Genomic DNA, 16,740 nt, shown 5'->3' with positions numbered 1-16,740 from the left:
CTTTGTGTATTAACTGGTACCTGTAGTTATTTTTATGACTTTGTTCTTGTTAGCATACAAAGTATCCTTCAGTTTTGAGTGGAATTGAGGTCTAAACTAAGGTCACTGTTCATGGAACTCAAAGAACTACTTTATTTTAAGGATGAAATACCTAAGTGGTCAGATACAGTGTCTGGTATTGTTTGCAAAGACATATGTGAAACAAGTTTGTAGAGAAAAATAAAAAAGGGAACTGAACGCATTGGTGAAGAGAATCAAAAAATAGATGACATCTTCTAAAGAGTATTGCTGTACCTGGCAGGATGTTTTCTGGAAGCTTCCTAATTTGCTTTCTAAAGATTAAGTTTCTATAGAAACCTGGAATGTTGAGATACAAATTCAATACAACTTTATCTTTTTAAACACTTAATGCTAAGCCAAAGTGGGTTACTGCACTGTTACAGAAGCAGTGAAAGCAAACAATCTTTCCAGTATAGGACAGCTCCAGGCTGGACTCACTGATGGTCAAGGCCGAGCCAGTCAGAGATGGTGATAATGCCTCAGTGATAACGTATTTTAGAAGGGAAAAAAGTTATTGTGCAAATATAATTATGCTCAGGGAAGTGCAAGTATGTGAGAGGAACATCTCTGTAGATACCAAGGCCAGTGCAGGAAGAAAGAGGGACAGGAGGTGCCTCAGGTGTCAGAGCTGGGATTCTCCTGCAGCCCCTGGTGCAGCCCATGGTGAAGCAGCTGTGCCCCTGCGGCCCATGGAGGAGCCCCAGGCTGGAGCAGGTGGATACCTGAGAGGAGGCTGTGACCTAGTGGGGCCTGGGCTGGAGCAGGGTGCTGGCAGGGACTTGCAGACCAACGGAGAGAAGGGCCCATGATGGAGCAGGTTTCTAGTAGGACTTGTGACACTTTTGAGGACCCACAGTGGACCTAGCTGTCCTTGAAGAACTGTACGTTGTGAAAAGAGACCCACAGCAGTTCAGAAGAACTGTCACCTTTGAGAAAGACTCATGCCGGAGAAGTTCCTGGAGAACAGGGATTGGTGAGAGGAGTCCCCGTTTCCTGTGTGAGGGACCCATGCTGGAGCAGGGGAATGATTCCTCTCCCTGTGTACTGGGAGAAACAAGGTGTGATGAACTGACTGATCATAATCCCCATTCCCTGTCTCCCTGCACTGCTGGAGAAGAAGGTAGAGTTGGGGAGGAGAAAAAGGTGGAGGGAAGGTGGTTTTAAAATTTGTTTTATTTGTCATTATCTTGCTCTGATTTTAGTTAGTTATATTTTCAGTTAATATCCCCAAGCTGAGTCTGTTTTGCCCATGATGGGAATCAAAAAATGATCTTGTCCTTGTCCTTGTCCTTATCCCAATTCACGAATTTTTCTCTCCCCCATCCAATTACAGAGGGAGGTGATAGAGCAGATTTTGTGGGGTACCTGGCATCCAGGCAGGGTCAACTCATGACTATGAATCATCATTTGTAACCCTAGGAGCCCACTTAAAGTCAGGGAATAAACTACCTGTGCTTGCCCATGCAAGGAAGAAGCAGAACAGTTTTCTTCTTTTGTCAGTCTTTGTGTCTGTTTTAAGTGTCAAGGTACAATGAGGTTTGTTCATAACACCAGAAAAATGCCCACAAGTGGGAGCATAACTTCAGCCTCAAATGTTCATCAAAACATTAAATGTTAATGAATGTTTGTCTGTGCAGATATTGGAAATTAATGTAGCTATCTGCATCACATATCCCATTCCTAAAGCCTTTTAATCTTTTTATATATAGGGCAAAGTTATTAAAACTGAAGCCAGGAATACAAATAGCACTGTTCAAAGTTTTCCATTTGGACTTGATTATCTGAATGCACTACCAAGAAATCAGGGTAGTAATTTTATTTTGAAGGGTACATGAGGCTTGGAGATGGCTCTAGATTCTGATTCTTTTTATTGGGGCAAGAAGAAAAGTTAAAAGATGATCTAGAGGTTACCAATACTAACATCATTTGGAGAAGTTACTGAAACTCTGTGAGCCAAAGGCTATTCAGACCATGTGTTTATATCCATGGCACTAGTTATCTGCTACTTGCAGTGAAGCCAGATTCTAACCAAGAAAAGGGCAAAGATGTCATGCCTTACTGTGGTCAGATGTTGTCAGTCCCAGGGTGTGTATTAGCTTACTGTTGGGATCAAGATATGTGTAGGCAGAGGCCTTTGTTTACTTCCCTCACCCACAGAAGACTTATGGGGAAAGGAAGTGAGCAGAGACAAAGGAGCCTGCTCAGTCTGGAACTGCTTTTCTCCTGAGAGGTTTCACTGCTTAGACAGTGAAGTGAAGCCTGTGTGAGATGAAGACAAAAAAGCAAGCTGAGGAGCTACAGCAGTGCCTTGCTTTCCATGCATGGGAGGATTTGAGCTCCAGGATCAGGAGGAATTATTTCAGAGCAGTCCATGACTGCATCACTGGAGCTCTGAGATACTTAATCCAATCAGCTAAATATTTCAAACTTTATTTTAAATTACTTCTTTCTTCCTAGCAAACAGTCACCAGATAAAATAGGCATGCTTGCAATTTAATTTACACACCCACCTGCCCTTTGAAACCAAGTGTCTTAAGTGCATCCATCCTACAGCTGGAAAGGAAAAAACCTTCTGATTATCCCATTCAATCCCTGCAGTGTTGCACCCTCCTCACTTCATTCAACAAATCCAGAACTACAGGAATTATTGCTGTCTTTATTCAGGCCAACTGATGGTGCACATGGAATAAGGTTGCTGAGAAGATACCCAGGTTTTGCTCTGACTCCAAGTGAAAATGAATTTGCTGCATACCCCATTCCCACTAATCATGGCAAAATGCCTCACTGCTTGGTATCACCCTTCTACAGCTGCATGATTGGCCTCTGTTCTGCCTCTGCTGCAGCTTGGTGAGGCCAAACTCAGCCTGTGCCTGTGAGAGGATGTTCACTCAGCTCTCTGCTCACTTTTGAACCTACACTTTCAATCAGCTAAACACATTCTGCTGTTGCCTGTTGGAGCTCTCCCAGGAAAAAGGCCTTTTCCATCCATGCATTTGGGAAATGCAGCAAATTGTCAGTATAAGGGACATAAGAAGAGGAAATCGTGGGCTGTGCTGTTCTCATCCCAAACATCAGTTGCCTTAAAGCTTTTGGTCTTTGAGATAACTGGTATACTGACACCTTCTTTCTTATCTCTCAGATAGTTCTGGAACTTAATTAATTGACATTTGTGTACTATGAACACTTCATCTGATAGGAGTTATTACATATCACAGCAAAATGTGAATAATCTTGGCATGCTCAAACTAGCTCAGCTTTGGTATAGGTGAAAAGAGAATGAATGACACTTACTACATCATAGGGAGTATCTCAGGTTATTTGAAATGCCATAATCCTTCTCTTATGGATTTCTGGGCTATTTTTATAATACTAATTCTGATTAAAAACTCTAAGTCTGACTGTCAGTTCTAATCCATGCTTCATTCTTGCATATCCAGCAATGTTAAACACTCTGACTAGTCTAAAGGCCTTTAAAAATAGTCCCATGTGTAGGGGCTTCTGAGGAACATCTACAAGCCTCACATATTTACCTGCTTCTGCAGTAGGAAGAGTTTATGGAGCTACACAAGCCATCAGGATGGGTGCTATATTTAGTGTATTGACTTTGATTATGTCCCAGTTTGATAACAGCTGATTTAGTTTTTAGCTGCCTGTTGTTCTGAAGTGAGTAATTGGAGTTCAACAGTGATGACACACTAACAAAAATTGGGTCTTTCAGCTTTCCTTTTTTTCTCATTTTAGTAGCGGCTCAGCTCCTCTTCATAAGCTAAGAAGCTGTATAAAAATGGGCTGGAAATGCATCCACCAAAATGAGTAGTGCTGCCTGCTACCTGTGCAGGTACTGCTTTGAGCTCTGACCAGATTTTAGCCAGGCAAAGAAAAGTTTCCCAAAACTCAGCAGCATGTAATCCATGATAACAATGGAGAAAAATGCACGTCACTGGAGTTATCTTGTGTTCCTGACACTTTTGCCTCACTTTATGTTGTACTTTAGGTTGTCCAGACTGCAGATAGAATTGAAATAGTATTGAAATAGTATTGAATCCTACATGTTGGTACTTAAAATGCCCAGCTGACCTTCCCAAGCTGCACAGCTGTTCTAAGATAGTTTTCAACCATAAGGCATGAAGAGTTTAGCACTAGTTTGTAATCAAAATGAGAAAAATCTTGCAAAAAGCACTTTTTATAAAAATATCTAACTTGATATTGGTTTTCAATACCCTGTCCATAAAAACAGGACCTTTTTCTCAGTTTTTTGAAACCTAATTTGACAATGTAGGAAACAATTGAGCTAGAATATGTTCCTTTGTTTTATCTGGTCTTTAAATAATTTAGAGACTGAAATTAGTTCAATTTTTGTTATTTGTACTGAATGATAATAACTTTATTCATTATATGAGCAAGTAAACACAGCAGGTAAATTGTTTGAGGCACATGAAAGTGGAAAAGGATTAGGAAAAAGTATGGGCAGAATGTAGTTGGTCTTGCAGATTTTGGTAACTGTATGTAGTGTTGAAATGGACAGATAGAAAAATAGTAATGTAAAAATGTAGTAATGTAGAAATCATCCTGTTCAAGTGTACATTTCCAATTAGTTTTATAACTTCAAATTCTTAATTTCTGCCTGATACATTACTATAACAAATGCAGCCACATAAACATCGTTCTTATGGGAAAGCTGGGATTCATTTGCAATATGGATGTGTGTAAGAACATCCAGAGAACATATTAGATTTTAGTTTTGTTGTTAAAGCTTAAAAAGTGATTTGAAAGCAAAGTTTTTCATTAAACATTTGAGAAATTTCACTGTAGGAAAGGTGTTTGCATGCTAAACACAGAAGAACACTGATTGTTTTCTCCAGTGGTTACAGGGGGAGAATGACCCACAGTGTTGTTTTGCTTGGACCATGTAAGTATAACCCAACCACTACTCTTCTTCACAAAGACTCTTGTCTGTTTTCAGAGTGGGGCACTTGGTAAGAAATTTGTCTTATGCTTCAGCCCACTGTATTCAACATTGCTGGAGGAAGGTTGCTTTGTAGTGGGGATGTACATGATTGCTCAAGGAGAAGGGACATGAACAGAAGTAACTGTAATTGCTTCTGTGCAGTGGAAGATGGGTATGGAGAGAAGTGGCAGGGGAATGATGAGGGCATAGCTGGTGGGGGTTTTTTGAGGACAGACAGTAGCTGTTTTGAATGCACAGATGGTGGTCGGAATGTAGGAAGCTATAGAAAAGCAAGACTTGAAGGATGTCTAAGCCACTTTTTCAAGTGGGCTATGAGTTCAGGTTTCTCTGTTTTCAAGCACGCTTTTAGAAAGATTTTAAAAGAGTGTGGGTGAGTCTTCAGAGTGCGTGGACTCAGCACTCTGTGCAAACTAGCTCTAAATAACCCAGGCTGTCTCCCACAACAAAAGTCAGTGCAGTCACTAGTTACTTTGAAAAACTGTACTCAACCGTCCTAGAATTATAATAATGTTTTGGTAAGAGCATTCAAGTTAATTATTTTTCTTACCTACAGTAGCCACTGTGTAACCGTTCTTTGCTGCTGTTTGATTAATATTCCCTAGGCTGACCCTTTTGTTGCTAAACAAAGCCACAGTGACTGTTTTTGCATGACTTTTTTTCATGACTCTAGAAATCCGTTTCATTTTTCTGTCACACAGCCATGAACCAAACAAGGCTATGTCAATAAATCGGGGTTAGTCTTTAGCTTCCTGCAAGCTTCTCCCTGCTTCTTGACTCCTATCTCTCCAGACAGCTGAGAGATTCTGTCTTCTTCTCTCACAGCCCCTGGTGATTGCACATCGCTCTTTGTGTCCATTCCTCAAGTAAGAACAAAGATAAGATGTGATTATCAGCAGGATATCTTGAAGCCTCAGTCTCTGCAGATGAATACTCATGCCAAAACAGGTGTCTGTCAATTAACTTCCATTTCATATACTTCTTTTTCTTCTTTGAAATTACTAAGTGTAATTGCCCTGATCCTAAACATCATCACATCCATAAGCCTTATGGAATCACACAGAAACTGCCATAACAGATGAAACCAGTGTTCACTAAGCCAAGTGTCCTGTACAACAAAATAAAGAATAGAACAAGGACTTAATGTTGCTTCATAATCATTACATGAATTTTTGTAAAGTAGTGGCTGTGGGACTCCTGAGCCAGAGATATGTGCTTAGAAACCTGTCAGCATTTTATTATTTGACTAAAAAATTATCTCTGCTCATTTCCCTTTGCTGCTTATCTTTTCTTAGACATCATATAGTTCCTCAGCTGCTTTATTTTCTTTAATCTGAAGGGGTGGCATTTTCTGGAATTCACACCTCTTTGTAAAGATGGATCAGAGACATGTCACAGGCATTAGAGTTTCTGCCTGTTTTGAGTTCATACTCCAGAGGAAAAAAACTCTTGCAGGGAATACTTTAGTTTTGGTTCACCTTGAAGTCTTTCACACATACAGCCTCACTACACATGAACTCCAAAGAAAAAGTATGTAAGGATTAGGCTGGCTAGTGTCACCAAATAACTCTTTTTGAGCTCTGGCTGACAAATACCAGGAACTATCTATCTCAGTGGTTCCTTAAGTGAAATAAGAACCTGATCCCATTCCACTTTTTTGACAATCCTTTTTTTTCTAATTTTCAAGATGAACACAACAATGTTCTGCCCACCTACAAAGAACAGAAACACACAAAATCCTCTCTGCTTTGGAGACTTCTCATAAGAAAAGCTGGAACAGCAGAGTTTCTGTGACTTGGTGCATTGGTTTCTGACTGCAGCTCCCTGCAGGATGTGATAGATGACATTATACTGGGGGTCTGCTACAGGCCACCCAACTGGGAAGACTTCCTGGATAAGTCACACTGTGGACAAATCGAAGCAGCTTTCTGTTCACAGGCCCTGGTCCCCATGGGGGCTTCAGCCATGTCAATATCTTTTTGAGGGACAACACAGAAGAGCATAAGCAGTCCAGGAAGTTCCTGGAATGCCTTGATGATACCCTTCTTCTCCAAGAGATACAAAGAAAGGTGCTATGCTGGATTTTGTTCTCACCAACAAGGAGTAGGGGAGGGGATGTAAAGCCCACGGGCAGCCTGGGCTGCAGTGACCATAAAATGTGGAGTTTCAGATCCTCAGGGTAGTGAGGAAGCCACATAGCAAGTTCACTACTCTGGATTTCAGAGGAGCACACTTTGGCCTCCTCAGGGATTTGCTTAGTTGAGTACCATGGGGTAACTCCCTGAAGGGATGAGAGGCTGTAGAAAGCTGGTTGATATTCGAGGATCACCTTCTCCAAGCTCAGGAATGATGCACCCCTGTAAGGAGGAAGTAAGGCAGGAGGAAGGAACAGCAGGAGACCTATGCAGATGAGTGAGGAGTTTCTGGACTAGCTCAGACACAAAAAGGAAGCACACAGAGGGTAGAAGCAAGGACAGTATCTTGGGAGGGATGCAGAGATATTGTCTGAGCAGCCAGGGATCAGGTTAGGAAAGCTAAAGACCTGATTAAATTAAAGCTGTTCAAGGATGTTGAGGGAAATAAGAAAAGCTTTCATACATACATCAGTGATTAAAGGAAGACTAGGAAAAAACATGGACCTCTCCAGAAGGAAACAAAAGGTGTGATTAACTGGATCATGGAAAAGGGTGAGATGCTAAGAACCTAAAGGTGCATAAGTCAACTGGTTCTAATGAGATGCATCCATGAATCCAAAGGGAACTGTGGGAGAATGTGGCTAAGCCACTATCATATTTGAGAAGTTGTGGCAATTTGGTGTAGTTCCTGCTGAATGAAAGTGGGAAATATAACACCCATCTTTTAAAAGAGAATAAAGGAAGACCTGTGGAACTACAGGCTGGTCATTCTTGGCTTTGTATCTTGCAAGATTATGGAGCAGATCCCCCTAGAAACTATGCTAAAACATATAGAAAATAAGAATGTGACTGATGACAGAAAAAGTGTCTTCACTAAAGACAAATGATGACTAAGAAATGTGGTGGCCTTCCATGGTGGGGTTACAGAAGCAGTGCATCAGAAAAGAGTGACTGATGCCATCTACCTTGATCTATTCAAAGCATTTGGCACTGTCCCACAAAGTATCCTTGTCTCTACACTGAAGAGGCATGAATGTGATAGATGGGCCACTTGGTGGTGGATAAGGAATTTGTAAGAAATCAGCAGATGGTGTTTGTTTCCAACAGGGCTTTGCTTCTGTTCTGGAGGGAACTCCTTGTCCTGGCTGTTCTCTCTTGGCCATGGTGTGAATTTGGGAGGCTGAAGGTGAAACACTGAATTCTGGCTTATTGTCAAAGAGCACTGAGGAAGCTTGCTTCTGCTGGATGTATATTTCCAGGATGCCCAGTAATCTGCTAGTTTTTTCAGGGGCCAGATTTATACTCATATAGCACTGTGTAAAGTACATTTCCATCTTCTAAAAACTGAAGTAGTAACTCCTGTTTCATTTCTTGAGCAGAAGGCTATTCACTGAAAGATATTTTAGGGACTGCAATTTCTCTATATATCCTTTATCTTGACTTTTATATCTGTGCCAACACAGCATCTTTTTTGCTGCTTTGATTTCCCTGTGATTCTATCTTGTATTTTGCACTGTTCACTCCAGCTATCTCTGGTTGAATTATACGGAGCACTTCATGTGAAACCAGGCAGAAAATGTAACAGATAACCAAATTTGCTGTTTTTTAGCTGGTGGAAAGTATCTCTCTTGAAGGCACCATAGCACCTGTCAGTGGCTATTCTCTCAAATGTGTGGCAGGTAAATACTGATATTTAGTATTTCTAAATACCTCTGTCACAACTCACAAAACTATGCAGGTTGGAAGGACCTGTGGAGGTTGAATCTGCCTCCCCACCCTCAATACTAGTCCAGCTAGTGCTCTACACAGTGACCAGCTGTTTTTTTAGATAGCTCCAAAAATGGAGTATCCATGACATCCCTAAGACTTTGTTATAGCGGCAATCTTCCTCTTTGGGGGAAAAAAAAATTCCTAAGTTCTCACATTAGTGTCCTGTGTTGCACCTTGTACCTGATGGCTCTCACTCTTTCTTTGTGCATCTCTGAGAAGAGTCTGTCTCCATCTTTTCCCTCCCATGTGGTTGATGAAGAGAGTAGTAGGTCCCTGATAACCTTCTCCTCTTAAACCTGCCTTAAAAATCATTACCTTGCATAAAGAAATATAAGTTGAATGGCTTTAGGAGTTTGGATTCTGAGCAGGAAGGGATCAAGTTTTCAGGCTTTAATGCACAATTTAAAAAGCTGTTGTTCTTTTTGTCTGAGCTTTTCATTGTTTCTCTAGATCAGTGGTTCTCTACTTTTCATTTATATAGCGAAGCTAAGCTGTAAATAAGTGTACTAAGAAATTATAAATGCAGTTTTAATTGAAAGTGTTTTTGTAGGCATATGAACATATTTCAGTATGTCAATATTTTGCTTCAGGACTTCTGAAATAATTCACAGTTTCCATAAAGAAAGGAAAAAGCAAAGTCAAAAGAGGAGTGTTGACAAAGGACTGGTAATAAGCATTTTTCAGTAGCACTGAAATGATATGGTATGGTATGTTCTTATACCTTTAAAAAAAAACCCACTTTTGGTTTCTTATTTCTTGCTTTGAAGATGCAAACCTTCAAGAGACTCACAGAAAGATATGGTGGCAAAATGTGTTATCCCAGTATTTGGGCAGTGAGGCTTCTACAAGCTTTTTATTTGAGACATTTCAGTTTCAACGGGCAAAAAATGTTTCAAGAAATAAAGACTTCATTAGAGAAGTAGTGAGTCATTGAAAAATGTTGAACAGTTAAAATACCTTTGTAAGGAAGCAAAGGCAAGAAAAGCGGAGGGTAAACAATCTGCGAAGGATGAGTGTTAAGTAATATGCAATTAGAGGAATCAAAGCTATTGTGCTAAAAAAAGTTATGAACAGCCCAAACAGTTGCTGGAGATCAAAAGGGCTTGGAATAGAGGTGGGCAAGTTCTGAGAAAAACTTTATAAACAATAAGACCTTAGAAGCGGTTTCTTAGAAAAATGTGGAACAAATGAAGCCTGGGTAGGTAGCATGCTGTTTTTTAATACATTTGAGAACGCTGTTTTGGAAAAGCAAGGAAAATAGCACTGAATAAAGAGTACTTCTGAATAAAATGTGATCTTCAAAAAAACAATAGGCCAGTGTTTCATCACCTCACTTCTCTCTTGTTGAGAGAATGTGGGCTCTTGTCACATGTAAAACAGCAAGCAAACAAGAGCTCATGACCAAATTCCTTTTTTTTTGGTTATTCTTTTAGCAAATCTGAAGAGTTGGATGCATTTGTAATATTGGTGATTTTTAGTTAAAAGTTTTTGCAGGCAGACATATAAATAAAAAGCAGCATACTAATAAGTATACAAAAGCTCCAAAGTGACTGAGATCTTCAGTCAAAGTAGCTCAAGAATAGTGAATTAAAACTTTATAACACATCAGAATTATTTGGTGAAGTTGCTCTATATCTTGCTTTAGCTGATTCTGCTGCAGGGTAGACATTATAAAAGTGAAATTCCTCCTCAGTCTTTTGATTTTTAAGACACAAATTACTTCAGTACTATTTCTCTGCATTTGTATAAACGGGTGTAAGTCTGTCAGCAACCACTTAGCATTAATTGCTCTTCAATTAGTATAATGAGTGTTTGTAATGCTTATGTATGCATTCTAAAGCTTTCTCAAATGAAGCTTAATGTTATATGTCCTTTCTGAAAAATCCCATAACTAATGTGAATGCTGTTACATAGAATCAAAGAATCTTTCGGGTTGGAAGGGAACACAAAAATCATTAAAATCCAACTCCCCTGCCATAAACAGGGACACCTTCCACTAGACCAGCTTGGTCAGGATCCCATCAAGCCTGGCCTTAAATACTTCCAGGAATGGGGGATGCACAACTTCTCTATGCAATCTTCCGGTGTCTCGCCTCTATTAAAGTACAGAAATACTTCCTAATATCTAATCTAAACCTACTCTCACCTTTGTCATCCATCTTCATTACTAAGTAGTAATGAAGTATATGACCCAGTCAGATTCTGTAAGAACTAATCGGGCAGGGAGATTAGAACTCAGTAAGGAAAGTGCTTATTTATAGCATGGCATTCAGATTCCCTTACTGTTGCCATAGTAGTCGGGCTGAAGAACAGATGCCAAGCTCCTTTCTTCCTCACTGATAAAATCTTCTACTGTTACATGGCAATTCCCATTGGTGCTCATGGTTTCACTGTACTGCAGCAGCAGCACAGAAACTTTATTTGTTAAAAACACCATGACCCTTTCCAATTCCTTGAGTTGCTCACAATATAGCACATAGATACCCAGTGGTCCTACATCAATGCCTCAGAGAAGACAGTAAGAACCAAAAAGTGGAGAAGTAGATTGAAAATGTAGTGAGCAATACTTCAAATGTCAAAATATGTGGACTCAAATGCTTTCAAATGGAGAGGTTTCTCAGTCCACCTCTGGTACCTCACTTACAGAGCTGCACATCTGGAATAAAGAACATCAGAGCTGTCTGATGCCTGTACCTTTGCACCTTCTGTGACAGGGACTATTCCCTCCTTAGCAAATTCACAAATGCAATCTGCAAAGGAGACACATGTCAGGTTAATTACACAGCCCTAGCTGACCTAAACGCGAGAAAGGATTTGAACTGCACTTTTCTGAGGGTAAAGTTATTCATAACAAGAAATCCTGCAAAGATACTTTTTTTTTTTTCCTACTGCATCCAATGTCTATTAATGAACAGGACAGCAGGTCTGGCATGCTCATGTTTGACATCCAGGTCTTATCATATGCATCTGTCCTTACAGAAATGCTCAAAGATAAACTCAGTCTTGACAGTCTGATCTGCAAGGGTCTGATCTGCAAAGATCTGATCTGACAGTGAAGTCACACACACTAGGTGCAATAACATCATCCATTCTGCAGCTTGCATGTCTTCCACCCTCTTTAATGACCCCTGTTAAAGGAATCTCCCGTGGGCTGACAAGCAGACAAAGCAAATGAAGGCAACCATTTCCCCCAGATTTTGGCTGGGATGTGTGTTTGTGTGCATGAAAAGGTGTGTGTGTTGGAGGGGGGAGGAATATACAGTAAGAGATTGTGTTAAAAAACATGAGATGGTGTCTGCATATCTGTTCAGTGAATTTATCTAAACATTCCCTTTTTCTCCCATCTTTTCCCCTCCCCTTCCTTCTTTCTCTTCTGCTGTTTGCTGTCAGGAAGGGCCACGTCTGAAGGGCCAATTCAGTACAGCCTGGCACCAACACAGACGGACATCAACACCAGTTCCAACTGTGAGTCAATTTGCAACTGGGGGACTCTGAAGCAGCATTGGTTTATGTGCTTGTAGAAGCTGCAAGAACTCTGCAGAGCACTTCCAGAACAGGGAGAGTGTAGGTTTGTTAGCCCTAGCTCCCTCTGATTAGAGTAGCATGCAAGTTGTTGATGTCTTACTGAAAAGCAGTAGATAAATGTAGCTTCTCCTGAAATACACATAAAGGATTTTGGTATCTGTGGGCCAGTGCCAGGGAATTCTACTAGCAGAACAGATTTTTTGAGCTGGATGCTATTCAGAGGAAACTGTGCACCAAGAAAGCTTAGGAAACCTTGTCTGACTAGAGAAGAGGCTGGAAGTCATGCCACAGACAAGGATCTTCATTGAATTGTTATTTTCACAGTTAGAGACAAGAGCTACCGGTCTCAGATTTGTGTAGGAGCACTTTTCTGTGTTCAGACAGGAGAAGAGAACTTGCTTTCAGTTTTGAGGTCCTTGAGGTAATTTGGCTGCTGTCAATTTGATTCGCTGTGGGAGCACCTACAAGGGGGAACACAAGACATTGCACAGTTCTCTCTCATTATGCATGTACAAAAAGTTATCGTGCACCTGTGATCCCAGTCCCCAGTGGCCCATGCTCCTGATATGTGTGTTGGGTGAAGATACTCCTAATGGAATTGAAGGAGGGGAAAAAATATTCGTTATACAGAGCAAGTGCAAAATGACCTTTGCTTTTCACTGTTCCTGGAAGGTACTACTCTCCCATATTTTCCTCTTGGTGATTTTCCTGGTCCCAGTAAGCTTTGGCCCAGCACCACAGAGAAGGTAGCTGAGGAAGGAGATAGTGATTTAAAGGAGAAGTGGCCAACTCTATCAGCTGCAAAATTTGAGAGAATGTGATGGCAAATGCAGAGGACAATAGAAGGCAAAAAAAGGAAGACGTCTCTAATACCCCTGCACTTCAAAGAGAGTAGGATAAGTTACATCCTCTTTCAGGGACTGAGAAAGTACTGGTTCAAGACTATTAGAACTATAAAATCTGTATCTACTCATTCATGGAAAGGTAGTATAAAGCAGTAACAACCTACTGTACAGTGAAGGGATTAGCACTGTTTTTTCTAGATGCACTGTCCTCAGCAGAGTTCTAACATTTTCCATGATTCTACTAAAAATTCTATCTTTGATATATATATGTAGATACAGATTTTATGAATATACTTGAATAGATTAGTAAAGATCTTGCGCACAATCTGTAAAAGTGACTAATAATGTTATCATAAATAATGCTGTATTCTGTATTTTTAGCTTATTCTGGTTTTATGCTTCACAGTGATCAATGGAAAATTCACAACACAGGCCAATGTGTCACTGACCTCTGACTCTTAAGCAAAGAATTTCTTCAAACCATACTTTTTCATCTCAAATGCTTGAGTCATACTGTGTTTGTCCTGCCTTATAGTTTTCTCACGATTTGTTTATGTCCCACAGTTCCTGCAGTCCGATGGCCCCTTCTGTAAGTTATTGTTTGGAAATGCTGATATCCTGGGCAGTGCATCAAACCAGATGGTTTGTCAGCTGTATAAAGCCTGTGAGCAGTTCTGTGTGTCAGTAAGCACATGGACATGGGCCTTGAGATCAACAGGAGACTCACTGTTAAATTGCAGCACACAGTTAAGGAATCTGTGCTAGAATTTATACCAGGTGGAAGTGATTTTAAAAAATTTTTAAATCTCCCAAAGATGGGAAGCTGTCTACGGACAGAATTCAGGCTGATGCTTCACTTGTCATAGAATACCTTTAGCAGTTAATGAGTGGACATGAACTAAAACTCTGGGATTACATTTCTACCAGGTTTTATGTTGAAAAAAAGAAAAAGAAAAAAAGGAAAAAAAAAGAGACAAGAGCCTCCGACAAGTATAGCCCCATAGTTTGGAGAGAATTAGTTTCAAAGCAGATCTTGGGTACTTAGAGTCTGAAAACTGTCCTACTCTTCCTTTTAGCTTACCTAGTAGTCCATCCTGTACTTGTCTAGAGCAGCACTCTATTTTTGGCTCTCTTTTTTTCTTATTCAGTTTGTTAGAGCACTTAATCAAACTTCAAGATGGACTGTGATTACATCTCAGGCTCTTCTTTGCACAATGATTGATTTTGTTAATGTTTGTTGTGGCTCCTCTCTAGTAAGAGCAGTTTGAGACTGCACTGTATGGGGGTAAAATTCAGACAAGGAAAGCAACAGCCTAGTAATACCAAGCAGGTGAGATATTGATCAAGGCTTTTAAAAATGCTTGGCCAATGAATTTTCTTTTCTTCACCTCCATTCATTGGTTTGTAGCCTGAGTCTCCTAGTCTCCACTGAATTTGCACAGTTTAGTGTTGAAATTATTGTAGTCAAGCAATTCATGAAGATTCATAAAAGCACCTAAAAATGTTTTTAGAACTTTATTGTTATTATTATTAAGGAAGTTCTCCTTTGAATGACAAGCCTTGTACAAACAAGAAAAGATGGTCTATCTAGGTAGACAGACTAAAGGACAAGAAAAAGGAAGGGGTTCAAGCCATGTAAACCCATAACAATTTCCCTCTAAGAGATTAGAACAAGGGGCTGAGCATTCTTGGAGATTCTCAAAACTTCAGTATAAAAGGCTCAGAGCATGCTGATTGAACCTGGAGTCCATGCTTTGAGTAGGGGTTGGACTACATGTCTTACAGAATAGCCTTCCAAACAGTGTCATTTTTTAATTCTACTGTCTGTGGTAAATGCAGTAACAAAGTCCTGTGTAATTAAACTCCATATAGCCTGATACTTGGTCTAGTACCTAAGCTGCAAAAAAGTCCTTCTTCTTTGGAATTAAGGTGTCTCCTCCAAAACCACCAGATGAATGTTGTCTCCTGGTAACATGCAGTTGACAGAAGAATGTGATGTGATTTTTTGGCATTAAATTTAAGTGAAATCTGCTCTATAAAAGAGCAGCTAAGAATTTAGGAAAAAAGAGCTAGAAATTGAGCTGACAATCTCAAACAGGTACAGAAATCTTCCTCCCCATAAGACTGACCCTGACTGAATTTTTTAAAGGGCAGAAAGACAAAACTGTTCTTTCACAGATGTCCTGGGGATCAGAGCTAGAGGCGTCTCACTCTGACAGCACTGTTCCTGCTGTGTGGCTAAATTGTATGGGTCAGGTCCTGAAGCTGTCAATCCAGTTAGGTCTACACCAGTGTTTAGAAAAGAAGTAGATATTCTCCTAAGGCTAAATGACAGTGACTTTGATGTGACTTTGTGATAAAGTCCTGGACTCATTCAGTAGGAAGAAAGTACTGTTGCATTAATGTAATGACTTGTGATATCACATCTAATACTTTTTTACTGTGTGTTTTCAAACCCTGGGCTCCCATTTGGTTTTGATGGGCAGCAGAATTTTTAGCTCCAAGAGGTTTTTGGAATATTTATTTTTCTGTAGTGACAGTAGTTTAAACAGAGAGGTCATTATAAATTCCTGCTGTGCACAATAAGCTCTTAAATATTACCTGAGGCAGGGTCTGTGGGAAAAGGTAATAGTAGATGTACTCTTATACCAACTGACATAGATGTGAAAAACAGAATTTTTCTGGGACACTAGCCATTATCCACATCTTCCTTCTGAAACAGGCTGCCATGCTGCATTATGGGTTTCTTGGCTTTTGTATTTTTCATCTTAAAATCTGTATTCAGAACCCACTGAGGCTGCTTGGGTGTCTGCTCTTTATTTTAGTGGGTTTGGGAATAAGTATTACATCAGCAAGATTATTGATTGTAATTCCATTTATAATATTTTCTGCCTTTTTTTTTATTATCTATATAGCCTTAGAAGCTTTTTCTTTAGCGCTTCATTGAAAACCAAACAGTTGCCTTTCTGAGACATGCCAAGGTGTTTCTGCAGTCTGCTAATGACTGCTTACTCTGCTGGCAGATTTCATAGGGAAAATTTGGAAAATTAATCTATATTGCCAACAGCACTGCTGCCATCTGATTGTGCTATTACAAGAGTTAAACTCTTATCCTTTCTGGGCTCTGACTTATACACCGTGATGCTTTGATTCTGTCCACCTCCTAATCATGTCTGTCACAATACAAATTAGATGGAAAGTCTTCAGAGGAGCATCCTGCCCATGATTTTAGCTTTAGCAAGAAATAATTGCCCATGCTTTCTATGGAAACATTTCATTTTATCACAGTTGTCAATTTCAAATTACTGGTTTTGTTCCAGTTAATGAGAGCTGCAACAGGAATGTCAGTCTGGCACATATCATGGGGGAAAGATCTACAAGCAGCAGAAAAACAGCAGCTCCTGTGAGAGAGGGTCAATGGTGCATGTGAAGCAGCTTT

At 40.0% G+C, this 16,740-nt stretch overlaps 1 protein-coding gene across 3 annotated transcripts in view; it reads left to right on the top strand.

Moving 5' to 3' along the window:
* Positions 1-16,740, top strand: part of NRG1 (neuregulin 1) — a 452,794-nt gene that overhangs the window by 154,228 nt on the left and 281,826 nt on the right. For 2 of the 3 annotated variants that reach the window (XM_077172301.1, XM_077172306.1), the window contains exon 2: positions 12,322-12,396. The exons of the other annotated variant lie outside the window; for it this stretch is intronic. In XM_077172301.1, coding sequence (XP_077028416.1) covers positions 12,322-12,396 — 75 coding nt within the window. The remainder of the gene's footprint in view (positions 1-12,321; positions 12,397-16,740) is intronic. 3 annotated transcript variants of the gene reach the window in all.

Source organism: Agelaius phoeniceus, chromosome Z, assembly GCF_051311805.1.
Source record: "Agelaius phoeniceus isolate bAgePho1 chromosome Z, bAgePho1.hap1, whole genome shotgun sequence".
Classification (NCBI taxonomy): domain Eukaryota; kingdom Metazoa; phylum Chordata; class Aves; order Passeriformes; family Icteridae; genus Agelaius; species Agelaius phoeniceus.
Note: the sequence above shows the minus strand (reverse complement) of the source record. Positions and strands in the feature narration are given on the sequence as shown.